This window comes from Thunnus thynnus, chromosome 24 (assembly GCF_963924715.1).
Source record: "Thunnus thynnus chromosome 24, fThuThy2.1, whole genome shotgun sequence".
In the NCBI taxonomy this organism is placed as follows: Eukaryota; Metazoa; Chordata; class Actinopteri; order Scombriformes; family Scombridae; genus Thunnus; species Thunnus thynnus.
This window is the reverse complement of record NC_089540.1, coordinates 15,793,873-15,811,364: the sequence shown is the minus strand read 5'-3', so window position 1 is coordinate 15,811,364 and position 17,492 is coordinate 15,793,873. Positions and strand designations below refer to the sequence as shown.

The window sequence follows — 17,492 nt, the reverse complement described above, 5'->3', positions numbered from 1 at the left end:
ACTGACCCCTGCTGCTCCTGGACCCTCCCGTGGCCCCAGACCACCAGTTTAAGGTCTTGGTCATTAATTTGTTGCAAATTTATCTTTGTTTGGTTTTTGAAAAGGTTTATTTTTTTAATTACAGCTTTGATTTCTTTAAAATCGTTTTGTTCAGTCATGGAGTAAAAGGTAAAATCAGTGAGGTTTTAACTGCTGAAAGTTTGGAAACCTGATCACTGTAATCTCAAAAATGTTAAAGAATATTTGTTAAATATTGTTCAGAAATTAAATCATTTTAATCATGTAAAAAATCATCTTACACAGTTATCAGGACTTTCTAAGGTTCTGATCCTGCTGCTGGCAGCAGCTAGAAGCTGTGCAGATTTATTTCCTTCTTTAGTTGAATCATTGTTTTCACCTCATTTATTTCCTCATGTGTTCCTCATGTCATCATGTATTGATGAAGCAGGAAAGTCGATCTGTGTTTAATCGGTTGTTTAAATACCTCCATGTATTGCCACAATTTGGTCAAATAAATAAACAATTTAATCCCTCATTGCTGCAATTAGTTAATTCTGATAAATATTCTGACTAGCCAGTATCACGTGTGTTTTTAAAAATATGTTAATATACACAATAATAATCTTTCACATTGTAATCCTTTTATTTGTTATCTTTGGCATGTTTATGCGCTGCTGCGCGTCCATGTGTGTAACAAGCAGAGTGTACATTGTGCACCCGCCTGAAGGCGCATATTACTATCCTGATAACACTTAAAATAACAGTGAAACACTGCACCATTGTCTTCAGACCAGGTTTTTGTTGGTCAATGCACCTGACCACACCTTATTTTAAGACCATCACACCCATGGGCGCACTGATGGGTGCAAGTGCATTTGCTATTTTAACAATGTGGGTGCTGGACGGGAAAATGACACCTGCGTCGGTCTTAAAATAGCAAAGAAACTTGCACTGCACTTAGCGCTGCTTTGCACCGGGTGTAAGGTAGGGCCCAACGTGTGTTGTTATTATTTTCTCTTTTTGTAATTGTCTTTCTGTTTAAACTTTGTGATTTTACTCTTAAAAAGTTAACAGATTAAATCTATTTGCCAGAATACATGTTTTAATTTTATCTGTTAAAACTAACAGCAGTATGATTGATGACTGTAAAACTTCATTTGTCTGTTAGGAAAACATCACATTACTAAATCAACAACAACTAACAATGTGTCCAATTTGAGACTTTTTTAATTGATTTTTAAAATTCAGCAATTAAAAAAAAAAAAGTAGATTGAATGCATTTGAAACACTGGTTTTTGTTTGTAAAAGTTTAGATATTAATTACTTTTAAGTGCTGGATGCATGAAAACAGAACATTATTTAAAATATTGTCATGTTAAATACTCTAAAATGATTAAAGACAAATAGGTGACCAATGTGAAAATGTTCTATCTTACCTTGCCATCTCCTGACAGCAGCTTCTCCTGTATTGAAGATGAATAAGTGTGTGTTAACTCACTGAAATTCTTCATTAATCATGTTTTGTTATATAATTTCTGTTTATTTGGCAGTAAATAGACTGTGTGTTACTGAACAATGAACATCATGAGCTCAAACACACCATGTTGTGAATATTTCTTCTGAATCAGGATGATGTCATTTACAGTTTCAACACAGAAGCAGGTTAACACCCACCATCAAAAGCTGACAGCAAATTCTGCTGGTTCATATTCATCCTGAGTTACATTTTCTTTTGTGAATGTCAAACTTGTGCAACATGGGTATTAATAATACATTTGTAACATTCATAACTGCTCTTTTATCTGGTGGTTTTGTTTAGTTGAGAAAGTTGTAGAGATTAAATACCTGAATTAATTACAGATGTTGAAGGTGGCCTTTACAAACACAGCTTCTCATTAACAAATATAACAATATTAATAGTATTAACAGAGTGGACAATATGTGTAGAGTCATGAGAGATGGATTTTCCTAATACTCTGACAATGTTCTCAGAGGTGAGGAAGAATCAGCCAAAGAAAATGTAATGAGTTTTTTTTGCCACTCCTATAACTGAATAGTATCATGTATGTTTAATATAATGTATGTTGTTATTATTTTCTCTTTCTGTAATTGTCTTCTTTCTTTTTTGTGATTTGACACTAAAAAATAAACTAATTATTGTCATATTTCCATTAAATAGATTGAGAGTTTCCAGGTCCTGGGTGGATGTTTTATGGACCTCAGAAATTGTTGAGATCAGTATTAAATGATAAAAGAATTGTCACAACCACAATACATCTGTCAGACAGTCAAACTTCTAGTTTACTGCAGTTATAATGGTTCAAGAAAAAAAAGTTGTTCTTACCCTTATCCCTCCTTTCTAGATACTCTGTGAAATAAATAAAGAATTGTCACAACCATGATGCATCTATCACACAGTGAATCCATATTAGAAGTTTTTTAACTGCTGCTATTCAAACAAATGTTGGTCAGATATGTCTTTGTCAGTATTTAGTAGCAAATAAATCTATTTGTCAGAATGCATGTTTTCATTTTATCTGTTAAAACTAACAGCAGTATGATTGATGACTGTAAAACTTCATTTGTCTCTTAGGAAAACATCACATTACTAAATAAACAAAAACTAACAATGCGTCCAATTTGAGACTTTTTTTTAATTTAAATTATCTTTTAAAATTCAGCAATTAAAGATAAAGTACACTGAATGCATTTGAAACACTGGTTTTTGCTTGTAAAAGTTTAGATATTAATTAATTTTAAGTGCTGGATGCATGAAAACAGAACATTATTTAAAATATTGTCATGTTAAATACTTAAATTATTAAAGACAAACAGGTGACCAATGTGAAAATGTTCTATCTTACCTTGTTTTTCCCTTTGAGCTTCTCCTGTATTGAAGATGAATAAGTGTGGGTTAACTCACTGGAATTCATACGTTTTAGTTTAGTGACAACACACAGTCTCTGCAGTACAGCTGAAGACTCGCCTGGTCTTGACCTTTTAAATATGGAACCTTCAAGGCTTTTTTTATGGCTTTAGACATACAGATACAGAAAGGCAGACTCTCTCTGGTGCCTTTCAGTGTGTTTATCAATGAACCTCTACTTTACATTTTCAGCTCTGATTAGGAAGTTGTCTTCTGATGTTGCCACTAAGCAGAAGAGATAAAGAAGTCCTGTAATTTCATTTATCTTAGATTTGAGGGACACATCAGCAACATCACTAAAGTAGCTTTCTTCCACCTCTAACTGACTGACTAAATTTAGTAAAAACTAATTATAATCACAACAAAGAAGCAAGTTATAAATGGAATTCTGGTGGATAAACATTTATCTACTGGACAAACGACAAAATTCCTTGATAAATAGCTACCATGGTGGAAAAATCAATGAACACGCACCACTAGGTGCAGGACAAAAATGAAAATAAAGAGGCAAACGTGCTGCTGAAGGAGATGAAGCTACTACAAACAAAGATGGATAGCACTGAAAGACAATTCAGCAGCAAAGTGGACTGCATGCATGGTTCGTTGGAAATAAACTATGAAAGATGAGCTCAAGAAGTCCGTTTAAGAAACAAGGGAAAGTATTGATCAGGAAATCGGTATCTCAAAATTGCGTCTGGATTCACGTAGAAAAATATGGACAACTGGCACCAAACTCACTGATAAATTTGTTCCTGACATGTCAGTTGTTGGGATGGGCCTGCCTCAAGATGATGGAGAGGACTTGGATGAAAAGTAAGAGCTACTGAAGACTGGGCTGGAGTGTGATCCTGTACCAGAAATTACTGGAGTACTGAGAATGTGAGCAAGAGGATCCGGCTCAGGAGTGGTGAAAGCCGTCTTCGGTAAGGTGGAGGATAAAGTGGCAGTGCTAAGATGTAAACAAAAGCTGAATAACAACAATTGGTTTAAAAAGGTTTATTTAAGATCAGCCAAGTCCCATACTGATCGGATCCTTGAGCTAAACTTCAAGACACTGCTCCAGGAGATACCGGCTGTAAAGGATTTCTATATCTCGGTGAGCGGCCACCTGATGAAGCAGACCAACCCCGAAGCAACTGCTACTGCCGCCCGAGCAGGTGCAACCGCTGCAGGTGGGAGAGGCTGAGGAGGATCTGCCCAACCTGTAAGCACAGCTGATCCTTTTTGTTTGTCCCTGGCACACTGGAACATTAATGGCTGGACTAGTTTGAATTGTAAACTCAGAATTTTATTACTGCAGACTCCAATTCCTGATATCATTTCATTAAATGAAACACATCTATCATGTGATGATCAAATTGACCAGGCTACTCCTGGTTTGGTAACAATAGGAAGTTACATGTAAGAGCCAAAAAAGCTTCAGGAGGAGTTGGTATCCTGATTAAAAACTATTTGTTGGAACATTTTAGAATAAACATGATGGATAAAACCATGGATGATATAATAGGAATATGTCTGGAACACCAGCTGCAGTATAGGCTAATTATTTTTTCCTCCTATTAATCACCAGAGGGATCTACAAGAGGACGGGACCCAGTTACTTTCTTCAGTCACTTGCTGGCTCAGGTTTATTCCTTGGATGCTGATGTTATTTACTTATGTGGAGACTTTAATAGTCACATCTCAGAAAAAAATGATTGTCTAAGTGATATTGATTATATCTCACATCGAGTGGCCATAGACCTGAGCATAAACAGCCATGGGGAATCACTCCTTGAATTTCTCAGGGACTGCAAATGCTGTGTTCTAAATGGCAGAAAAAATCCTGCTGATGACAACTTTACATCTGTATCATCAAGAGGAAAAGCTGTTGTGGACTATATAATAACCCCCCATGATTGTCTGGACACTTGTATTGACTTTAAAGTGATCACCTCATCTGAGCTTTTGATCAATAACCCTGCATGTATTGACCTTATTGGGGAGAGGTGCAGGTTACAAGACCACTCTTTGTTAATGCTTAAATTTAAAACTATTGCTACTACTGAGATGTATTCTTCTGAAGCTGATACTAGGGTCTCTCCAACTAAAAGATGACCTAGATTATTTTCAGAAAATTTTCTTTCTTCTAATATGTGTCGTCTTGCTCTGTTGGAACTTATTAATAAATTAGAAGGGCAGGAGAAAACACAAATTAATATTGATAATTGGTATGGATTATTTTGTGATACAGTGCGTAGGGAAATGAACACAAAAACTGATGTTTTAAGTAGGAACAGGGTATATCAGCAAATGAGTAGGACTCAGCCATATTGGAATGCAGAACTCAAAAAACTTTAGAATAATAAAATAAGTATTGATCACATACATTCAGTATCAACCATTATGAGAACAACAAAAGGCATGTTTTGTTGACTTCAAAAGGCTTTTGACTGGATTAACAGAGATCTGCTTGCCTTTAAATGTATGGAAGCAGGTGTGTATGGTAGATTTTATAGAGCCATCCAGACCTTGTATAGTTGCCCAGTTGCTTGTGTTGAGATTAATGATATGTTTACTGACTGGTTTGATACACCTTGTGGAGTAAAACAAGGTGACATACTTTCTCCAACTCTTTTTGCATTATTTGTGAATGACTTAGCCCTACAGATTAAGGAAGCTAATTTAGTATGTATAGGTGACATCAAATTTGGTATTCTATTATACGCGGATGATATAATTTTATTGGCTGAGTCTGAGTCTGATCTACAGAATATGTTAAACATGGTTAGTTTGTGGTGTTGTAAATTGAGATTAGCAATAAATCAGAGGAAAACACAAATAATGCATTTCAGAAAGAAAAGTACGGAAAGAAGCACGCAAATAATTAGTTTTGGTTCAGTCACTTTATATGTTAGTGTCAATAAATATTTGGGTTTCTTTCTTGATGAATTTATAACATATGAGGTTGGAATTGGGTCCCTCGCTGACTCAGCTGGGAGAGCTTTGGGATCAGTTATTAACAAATTGAAAGTATGTAATGATCTTGGTTATTGCACATATACCAAACTCTATGATGCACGTGTCTCCCCCATATTGAATTATGCTGCAGGGGTGTGGGGTTTAAAAGAATCTAAAGCTATAGACTTCATACAGAATAAAGCTATAAGGTGTTTTCTGGGGGTTCATAGATTTGCTCTGATTCCAGCACTTCAGGGAGACATGGGCTGGGTACCAGAGTCTGTACAACCAAAATGTAAAATGATCCGACTGTGGAACCCTCTAATCAAAATGGAAGAGGATGGAATAAATAAGAAAGTTTTTATGTGGAGTATATTATAGAGTTCTCCATGGGCAAAAGAGCTTCACTCAATTTTAGAGGAGGTGGATATGCTGTATATCTATAGGAATAATCTGTGCTGTAATGTTAACTCCATTAAAAATGAGCTTTTGCTGAAATTTGAAGAAAAATGGCTTGGAAACATTCTGTCAAAGCCAAAATTAAGGACATATATGCATTATAATGTGAATGAATTATATGTAACATCCAAGCGGCAACCTCTGGGGCTGTAAAATTAAGCCAATGCATAAGTGCCAAAAACTGCAGTTCCTTGAATGTCCACTTGAGGCTCCAAAAGCGAGTCATTAATAGACCCCCATGTTAAGATGCCCAACTTTACAGCAGAAATAAACATGTTTACAGCCTGGTACAAAAAACGGTTTTGGTCTCTATAGCTAATTTCCCCTTTCATGACAACTGTATGGGGGGTGAATTTTTTTATAACTCACGTATAAATTTTATTAAGCCGTGAAGTTATGCATAATGAAGGAAATGGCTGCTTTGAGTGACAGGTCCGCCAGCTGCTAGGTGGCTTGTTTCAGCCATTCGGCACGCCTCTTTGCCCATTTTTGATTGGCTGGGAGTTAGGCAGCGCCACGCACTGCCAAGATGGCGACAGCAAGAGCAGCTCACTTTGAGCATGGATGTATGAAGAGAACTGGATACAGGAAGAGTGCCAGGCTTTGAAGCCAATTTGACATAGCGGCCAAAACCATGTAATTACAACGTCACGTGATGCACACTGGCCCAAAATAACTTTTTCTCACAGACTTACATTGTGAAAGAGACATCTGTAAATCAGCGGATAAATTTTTCTGAGCGTCACAACCCCCACGAAATGACTTGTTTAATCAGAATTAAATCCGTTCAGTCCGATCACATTTCAAAAGCTAGAAGAGCCACATGATTGAGTTGTTTTATCCCCATTCAAGTTAGCCGGAGGGCTAAACCGGAAGTAGCCAAATCGGCCAGCGAAAGTCACTGGTACGCATGCTCTGTGGGCCGCACAATTCGTACTTTCATACCGGTAAGTCGATTATTTTTGGCTTCATGCGCCACTGAGCAACTTTCATAGGAATTGATGGGGCCCCGCCTCCGGCGCTGTATACAGTTCTCTTTATACATCCATGACTTTGAGCTTCAAAACCGCTCTTCAAAAACCAACGGGTGACGTCACGGTAACTACATCCATATTTTTATACAGTCTATGGTAATATGTCGTTTATCTAGAAGCCAAAGATCTATGGTTGCACAGTTGAGAGCTGGCCATTGAGATTGGTCAATTCAAAAATATTCCGGAGAAAAATAGACTTTGTGAGAATTACGATTTGGGTGAAGTGGAAAGTGAGTCCCATTTTCTTTTGTACTGTACAAATTATGATGACTTAAGAGAGTTACTGTTTCATGAAATTGCTCAACAAAACCTGAAATATTCTGGTGTTCAGATGAGCAAAAGCTGGAATGGCTATTTAATTTTGATGTATTGAAGTTTGCTAATTTTATCTCAAAAGCTTGGAAAAGAAAGCCAGATAGATTGTTTAATTAGTATTTACTTAGAATTTTTAGTAATATGGTAAGCTTCTGACAGTAACTTAGAATGTCTGTGAAAGATTTTCTTTTTACAATATATGTGTTGTACCCTGGTCCTGGCTTGTTGGAATTTATGGTGTCTTGTAAGCCCATGCAGGCTGGGCATACAGTTGTTTGCATGAAAAAATAATAAAAATTTCATTCATTCATTCATTCATTTTTAAAAAGATCCAACAAGTCCAAAATGCAGCTACTACAATTCTTCTGATTCACTGGTTTCTGGTTTCACTCAAGTCAAACAACAAACTGCTACCTATTACCTCCTGACTGTCAAAACTTCTCAGACCTCACATTCCCCCACGTACACTCACATCACAGGATGCAGGTTATCTCATTATTCCAAAGATTACACCATTCACATTTTATTTAAGTAATAACTTATTGGGTGTTCTATGCTTTTATTGATTATTGATTAGTATCAGTGGAGAGATGACAGAAAATGAGGGACGGGGGGAGAGAGAGATGGGGAACAACAATCAATAAAGGTCCCTAATCAAACATGAACCAGGGACGTTGTGGTTCATGGTCGACGCTTCACCTCTTAAATCCAATTTTTGCCACTCCTATAACTGAATAGTATCATGTATGTTTAATATAATGTATGTTGTTATTATTTTCTCTTTCTGTAATTGTCTTCTTTCTTTTTTGTGATTTGACACTAAAAAATAAACTAATTATTGTCTTATTTCCTTTAAATAGATTGAGAGTTTCCAGGTCCTGAGTGGATGTTTTATGGACCTCAGAAATTGTTGAGATCAGTATTAAATGATAAAAGAATTGTCACAACCACAATACATCTGTCAGAAAAAAAAAGTTGTTCTTACCCTTATTCAACCTTTCTAGGAAATCTGTGAAATGAATAAAGAATTGTCACAACCATGATGCATCTATCACACAGTGAATCCATATTAGAAGTTTTTTAACTGCTGCTATTCAAAAAATGTTAGGGTTAGATAGATATGTCTTTGTCAGTATTTAGGTGCAAATAAATCTATTTGTCAGAATACATGTTTTAATTTTATCTGTTAAAACTAACAGCAGTATGATTGATGACTGTAAAACTTCATTTCTTTATTAGGAAAACATCACATTACTAAATCAGCAACAACTAACAATGTGTCCAGTTTTAGACTTTCTTTCCAATTAAAGTAGAAAACTTTTATGCATCCCTTAGTGATCTACAAAATTGAAAAACCACAAAAAACACACACATGCGTGTGTATTACAATAAGAAAACCTAAGTTTTAATCCAGTTTTTTGTCATTGTTTTGTTTGTCCCTCTTGTCTTGTCCTGTGTCTTCATGTTAATCATTCATTTTGCACTATTCTCATTCATGGTCATTCAGGTCTTGTATTCTGTACTATTAAAAAGATCCAACAAGTCCAAAATGCAGCTGCTACAATTCTTCTGATTCACTGGTTTACGGTTTCATTCAAGTCAAACTACAAACTGCTACCTATTATCTCCTGACCTGTCAAAACTTCTCAGACCTCACATTCCCCCACGTACACTCACATCACAGGATGCAGATTATCTCATTATTCCAGAGATTAAACCATTCACATTTTATTTAAGTAATAATTTATTGGGTGTTCTATGCTTTTATTGATTATTGATCAGTATCAGTGGAGAGATGACAGATAATGAGGGGCGGGGGGAGAGAGAGATGGGGAACAACAATCAATAAAGGTCCCTAATCAAACGTGAACCAGGGACGTTGTGGTTCATGGTCGATGCTTCACCTCTTAAATCCAATTTTTGCCACTCCTATAACTGAATAGTATCATGTATGTTGACAGTGAAACCTCTAGTTTACTGCAGTTATAACGGTTCAAGAAAAAAGAAATTAGTTGTTCTTACCCTTATCCCTCCTTTCTTGGAAAGCTGTGAAATAAACAAAGAATTGTTACAACCATGATGCATCTATCACACAGTGAATCCATATTAGAAGTTTTTTAACTGCTGCTATTCAAACAAATGTTGGTCAGATATGTCTTTGTCAGTATTTAGTTGTAAATAAATCTATTTGTCAGAATACATGTTTTAATTTTCTGTTAAAACTAACAGCAGTATGATTGATGACTGTAAAACTTCATTTGTCTGTTAAGAAAACATCACATTACTAAATCAACAACAACTAACAATGTGTCCAATTGGAGACTTTTTTTTTTCAATTAATGTGGAAAACTTTTATGCATCCTTTAATGATCTCCGAAATAGAAAAAGCATAAAAAGTATTACAATAAGAAAATCTAAATGTTTTAATCCAGTTTGTTATTGTTGTTTTGTTGTCTGTCACTCTTGTCTTGTCCTGTGTCATGTGTCTTCATGTTAATCACTCATTTTGCTCTATCAATTTTTTAAAAAGCGAAAAAAAAAAAGGATACTTTTCTGGAAAAAAGGTTATGTTTTGTCAAATTTTATTGATTTATTGGTATTAGACTAAAACGACTATCTACACAGGATGCAGGTTATCTCATTATTCCAAAGATTACACCATTCAGATTTTATTTAAGTAATAATTTTAACTGAATAGTATCATGTATGTTTAATATAATGTATGTTGTTATTATTTTCTCTTTCTGTAATCGTCTTCTTTCTTTTTTGTGATTTGACAATAAAAAATAAACTAATTATTGTCATATTTCCATTAAATAGATTGAGAGTTTCCAGGTCCTGGGTGTATGTTTTATGGACCTCAGAAATTGTTGAGATCAGTATTAAATGATAAAAGAATTGTCACAACCACAATACATCTGTCAGACAATGAAACTTCTAGTTTACTGCAGTTACAACAGTTCAAGAAAAAAAAAGTTGTTCTTACCCTTATCCAACCTTTGGAGGAAATCTGTGAAATGAACAAAGAATTGTCACAACCATGATGCATCTATCACACAGTGAATCCATATTAGAAGTTTTTTAACTGCTGCTATTCAAACAAATGTTGGTCAGATATGTCTTTGTCAGTATTTAGTTGTAAATAAATCTATTTGTCAGAATACATGTTTTAATTTTATCTGTTAAAACTAACAGCAGTATGATTGATGACTGTAAAACTTCATTTGTCTGTTAGGGAAACATCACATTACTAAATCAACAACAACTAACAATGTGTCCAATTTTAGACTTTTTTTTAAATTGATTTTTAAAATTCAGTAATTAAAAAAAGTACATTGAATGCATTTGAAACACTGGTTTTTGCTTGTAAAAGTTTGGATATGAATTACTTTTAAGTGTTGGATGCATGAAAACAGAACATTATTTAAAATATTGTCATGTTAAATACTAAAATTATGAAAGACGAATAGGTGAACAATGTGAAAATGTTCTATCTTACTTTGCCTTCTCCTTTCAGCAGCGTCTCCTGTATTGAAGATGAATAAATGTGTGTGTTAACTCACTGGAATTCTTCATTAATCATGTTTTGTTTTAAAATTTCTGTTTATTTGCCAGTAAACAGACTGTGTGTTATTCACAACATGGTTTGTTTGAGCTCATGATGTTCATTGTTGAGTATTTGTGCTGAATCAGGATGATGTCGTTTACAGTTTCAACACAGAAGCAGGTTAACACCCACCATCTTTTGTGAATGTCAAACTTGTGCAACATGGGTATTAATAATACATTTGTAACATTCATAACTGTTCTTTTATCTGGTGGTTTTGTTTAGTTGAGAAAGTTGTAGAGATTAAATACCTGAATTAATTACAGATGTTGAAGGTGGACTTTACAAACACAGCTTCTCATTAACAAATATAACAATATTAATAGTATTAACAGAGTGGACAATATGTGTAGAGTCATGAGAGATGGGTTTTCCTAATACTCTGACAATGTTCTCAGAGGTGAGGAAGAATCAGCCAAAGAAAATGTAATGAGTCATACGTTTTAGTTTAGTGACAACACACAGTCTCTGCAGTACAGCTGAAGACTCGCCTGGTCTTGACCTTTTAAATATCGAACCTTCAAGGCTTTTTTATGGCTTCAAAGACTTCAGACATACAGATACAGAAAGGCAGACTGTCTCTGGTGCCTTTCAGTGTGTTTATCAATGAACCTCTACTTTACATTTTCAGCTCTGATTAGGAAGTTATCTTCTGATGTTGCCACTAAGCAGAAGACATAAAGAAGTCCTGTAATTTCATTTATTTTAGATTCGAGGGACACATCAGCAACATCACTAAAGTAGTTTTCTTCCACCTCTGACACATCACACAAGTTCACCCATTTCGAACACAGTCAGATGCAGAAATTCTCATTCATGGTCATTCAGGTCTTGTATTCTGTACTATTAAAAAGATCCAACAAGTCCAAAATGCAGCTGCTACAATTCTTCTGATTCACTGGTTTACGGTTTCATTCAAGTCAAACTACAAACTGCTACCTATTACCTCCTGACCTGTCAAAACTTCTCAGACCTCACATTCCCCCACGTACACTCACATCACAGGATGCAGGTTATCTCATTATTCCAAAGATTACACCATTCACATTTTAGTTAAGTTATAACTTTTTTGGGTGTTCTATGCTTTTATTGATTATTGATTAGTATCAGTGAAGAGATAATAGAAATTGAGGGATGGGGGGAGAGAGAGATGGGGAACAACAATCAATAAAGGTCCCTAATCAAACATGAATCAGGGACGTTGTGGTTCATGGTTGACGCTTCACCTCTTAAATCCAATTTTTGCCACTCCTTTTACTGAATAGTATCATGTCTGTTTAATATAATGTATGTTGTTATTATTTTGTCTTTCTGTAATTGTCTTCTTTCTTTTTTTGTGATTTGACACTAAAAAATGAACTAATTATTGTCATATTTCCATTAAATATATTGAGAGTTTCCAGGTCCTGGGTGGATGTTTTATGGACCTCAGAAATTGTTGAGATCAGTATTAAATGATAAAAGAATTGTCACAACCACAATACATCTGTCAGACAGTCAAACTTCTAGTTTACTGCAGTTATAACAGTTCAAGAAAAAAAAAGTTGTTCTTACCCGTATCCAACATTTCTTTGATCTCTGTGAAATGAATAAAGAATTGTCACAACCATGATGCATCTATCACACAGTGAATCCAAATTAGAAGTTTTTTCAACTGCGGCTATTCAAAAAATGTTGGTCAGATATGTCTTTGTCAGAATTTAGTTGCAAATAAATCTATTTGCCAGAATACATGTTTTAATTTTCTGTTAAAACTAACAGCAGTATGATTGATCCCAGATAGCATACGGAAGTGGGCCACTTCAGGCAATGATATGGCACTGCTGGCCTTGATCTGGCCCGGACAAAATGGATGTGAGCCTGAAGTGGCCTACATCTAAAATAACATATATGGCCTAAATATCCCAAAACAAATGTGGGCCACCTTTGGCAAAGATCTGGCACAGTCAACAATAGTTAATGTGGGTGTAAACCAAAAGTGCAGCAAATATGGCCCGGTTATCTTAAACATATCTGGGCCCATTCTGGCAAATATACCACACAGTAAGCACTGGCTTATCTGGAAGTGAGCCTAAAATGGCCCGGATATGATATGGCACATATGGCCCAAATATTTTACAACAATCTGGGCCAGTTTTGGCAAATATATGGCACAGCCAGCACTGGCTAGTCAGGGCGTGAGCCTAATATGGCCCTTATTTGAAATGGTGAACATGGCCCAAATATGGTTGAAGACTAATGGGCCACTATAGGTAAAGATGTGCGCAATTGGTACTGACTTATCTGGAAGTGAGCCTGACGTGGCCAACATGTAAAATAACAAATATGGCCCAAATATCCCAAAACAAATGTGGGCCGTTTTTGGCAAAGGTGCGGTGCTCTCAGCGATGTGTAAACTGGATGTGACCCTAAAGTCGCCCATGTGATACATAGTGTATATGGCCCAAATATCACAAAACAAATGTGGGCCACCTTTGGTAAAGATCTGGCCCAGTCGACAATAGTTAATGTGGGTGTAAACCAAAAGTGGCCCACATATGGTGCAGCAAATGTGGCCCGGTTATCTTAAAACATATCTAGGCCAGTTCTGACAAAGATATGGCACAGTAAGCACTGGTTTGACTTGATGTGAACCTAAAGTGGCCGACATATGATATGGCAAATATGATAATATGATATAATACTATACAACAAATTTGGCCCACTTTTGGCAATTGTATGGCACAGTCAGCACTGGCTGTCATAGTGTGAGCCTAATGTGGCCCATATTTGAAATAGTAAATATGGCCCAAATATTGCTGAACATTATCGGGACACTTTAGGTAAAGATGTGGCACAGTTCTGGCAAATATACGACACAGCCCCAGTGTTTCCCCTAGGTTGAGTAGTTTGGCCTGGCGGGGGGGGTCGATCGCTTTTTGTTTTTTGTGTGTGTGTGTGGGGGGGGGGATTAGCTGGCAGCTACACATTTCTCCGTTTTCTATTTAACTAACCCATTGTTACTAACTCTGGAGCTAACCCCTTCACTTTTCCAGCAGTTGGGGAAACAACAGACGTGACTTTTCATGGTCTTGACAAGCTGCAGCATTTACTAACTGACACACTGTAGTCTGTACTGTACATTTACTGCCAGACTGACAACTTACTGCTGCTAACCTTTTCCTCCGCTCCGCTCGCATTCACCATTATTTCTGACGTTCTCTCGCTTAACCACTCACTCGCTTACGCTCTGCCCTATTCCTTAAAAGGAGTTACGCTACCTGCAGTTTCCCAGGCGACGACAAAGACGTTAACTCATGTTTCGAGACAGCGTTGCTCAGAAGCTCCCAAATGCTATTGATTTGCGAATTAATGGATATTTGGCGTTATTTTTGACATTTAAAAAAGATTTTTGGCCCGCCAGGCTTGTACTATTATAGGGGAAACACTGAGCCCAGATAGCAAAATTGCAGTGGCCCATATCCGGCCCACACCCAACACTTTCATGTGGCCCACATATCGCATGGAATGATGGCACTTGGGCAGTCCGCTCCTGTTTGGCAGATCCGGGCCACAAGCAAGCCATAGCAATGCCACATGTAAACCAAAAACTAAACAAATAAACCAGATCTGGCCCGCATCTGGACCACAGTTCATTTTTATTCTGACTGATCGGGCCCGCATTCCATATCCTCTTCTGGCCCACATACTGCATGAAATGATGGCACTTGGGCGGTCCGCTCCTGTTTGCCAGATCCAGGCCACAAGCAAACCAAAGCAATGCCACATGTAAACCAAAGACTAAACAAATAAACCAGATCTGGCCTATAGTTCATTTTTATTCTGGCCCTGATTGGGCCCACATTTCTCGGTTGGGCCCGGTTGGCTTGTGGCCTGGACCTGGCAAACAGGAGCGGACCACCCAAGTGCCATCATTGCATGCAGTATGTAGGCCACATGAATGTGTCGAGTGTGGGCCGGATATGGGCCACAGCAATTTTGCTATCTGAGCTGTGTCATATATTTGCCAGAACTGGCCCAGGTATGTTTAAGATAAACGGGCCACATTTGCTAGGCTCACACCCAGTAGTACCCCATATGGTCCATATTTGAAATGGTGAATATGGCCCAAATATGGTTGAACAGTACTGGGCCACTATAGGTGAAGATGCGGCACAATTAGTGCTGACTAATCTCGAAGTGAGCCTGAGGTGGCCAACATATTATGTAGCCAATGTGGCCCAGTCATCTTAAAACATATCTGGGCCAGTTTTGGCCAAGATACGGCACACTCAAAACTGGCATGGCGTGGCACGGCGTGGCACGGCGCGGCGCAGCGCGGCGTGGCGTGACGTGATGTGACATATGATTTACTGTGGTTCTAAATGAATCATAAAATTTTAGAGGTGAAGCCGTGTGTAGGTGCATACACTAATGATGTTTATAACTGGGAAGGTAAGATTCTCTGGAAATGCTCCCAGAAGATTATTTTTCTAGAGCAAAATGTGCTCTGGCCTCCTCCTCTTATAAACATGGAATTTACTGTTCTATGTTAGTCCAGGGATCATTGTCCTAATAGTCCAGCCACAGTCTAGTCTAAGAACTGGTTTCCACTGCCTTGTTTGGTGCAATTAGGGTTGAACCCCACATGTACCCAACTGAACTGATTAACTTATAGCACCTTGTTGGGGCTGCACAGCTTAAGGCAGCTGTCTTTCCAGTGACACACAAATGCTTTATCACAATGCCACCATTCCATGCAGGATGTGGTCCATATGAATGTGGGCTGGTTCTTGGGCGGCTGTGGCTCAGGAGGTAGAGCAGGTTGTCCACTAATCGGAAGATCGGTGGTTCAATTCCCAGCTCCTCCAGTCTGCATGTAGATGTGTCCTTGGGTAAGATACTTAACCCCAAATTGCTCAGTGTACGAATGACTAGATTTCCTCTGATGGGCAGGTGAATGTGTGTGAATGTGATTTGTAGTGTAAAAGCACTTTGAGTGGTCAGAAGACTAGAAAGGTGCTATACTGGCAAACAGGAGTACACCGCCCAAGTGCCATCATTCCATGCAGTATGTGGTCCACATGAAAGTGTCGAATGTGGGCCGGATATGGACCACAGCAATTTTGCTATCTGGGATGACTGTAAAACTTCATTTGTTTGCTTGGAAAACATCACATTACTAAATCAAAAACAACTAACAATGTATCCAATTTAAGACTCTTTTCTCAATTGATGTTCAAAACTTTTATGCATCCTTTAGTGATCTCCGAAATAGAAAAAGCATATAAGGTATTACAATAAGAAAATCTAAAAGTTTTAATCCAGTTTTTTCTTTTGTTTTGTTGTTTGTCCCTCTTGTCTTGTCCTGTGTCATGTGTCTTCATGTTAATCACTCATTTTGCACTATCAGTTTTTTAAAAAAGCACAAAAAACGGCTACGTTTCTGGAAAAAAATGTTATGTTTTGTCAAATTTTATTTATGTATTGGTATTATTAGTTACATGATCTATCTTGTTATATTGTTATATTGTTACTGACTTATAATTTATATATTTATATTGTTACTGACTTATAAAGTATATTGTTACTGACTTATAATTTGACTGATAACTGCTATGTATGTATAAAGAAAATGTCCCTGCTCTGCTTTATAAATAGAAAATAATAATCTGTCACAGTGCAAGAAGAGATAAAGAAGTCCTGTAATTTCATTTATCTTAGATTTGAGGGACACATCAGCAACATCACTAAAGTAACTTTCTTCCACCTCTGACACATCGTCCAAGTTCACCCATTTCTAACACAGTCAGATGCAGAAATTCTCATTCATGGTCATTCAGGTCTTGTATTCTGTACTATTAAAAAGATCCAACAAGTCCAAAATGCAGCTGCTACGATTCTTCTGGTATCCAAAAGATTTGAACACGTAACACCCACTCGCTTTACTGGTTTACGGTTTCATTCGGGTCAGACTAAAAACTGCTTCCTACACAGGATGCAGGTTATCTCATTATTCCAAAGATTAAGATTTTATTTAAGTAATAATTTTAACTGAATAGTATCATGTCTGTTTAATATAATGTATGTTGTTATTCTTTTCTCTTTCTGTAATTGTCTTCTTTCTTTTTCTGTGAGTTGACATTGAAATTAAACTAATTATTGTCATATTTCCATTAAATAGATTGAGAGTTTCCAGGTCCTGGGTGGATGTTTTATGGATCTCAGAAAT

The 17,492-nt window shown here is 36.9% G+C and overlaps 2 protein-coding genes across 2 annotated transcripts in view; both read right to left on the bottom strand.

The window, feature by feature from the left end:
- Positions 1 to 17,492, bottom strand: part of LOC137177249 (uncharacterized) — a 185,633-nt gene that overhangs the window by 100,481 nt on the left and 67,660 nt on the right. The gene's annotated exons all lie outside the window — the stretch shown is intronic.
- Positions 1 to 17,492, bottom strand: part of LOC137177454 (CD48 antigen-like) — a 38,519-nt gene that overhangs the window by 1,894 nt on the left and 19,133 nt on the right. Inside the window, exons 8-11 of the mRNA XM_067583794.1 lie at positions 10,661 to 10,684; positions 9,697 to 9,720; positions 8,660 to 8,683; positions 2,865 to 2,888 (exon numbers count right to left, since the gene is read on the bottom strand). Coding sequence (XP_067439895.1) covers positions 2,865 to 2,888; positions 8,660 to 8,683; positions 9,697 to 9,720; positions 10,661 to 10,684 — 96 coding nt within the window. The remainder of the gene's footprint in view (positions 1 to 2,864; positions 2,889 to 8,659; positions 8,684 to 9,696; positions 9,721 to 10,660; positions 10,685 to 17,492) is intronic.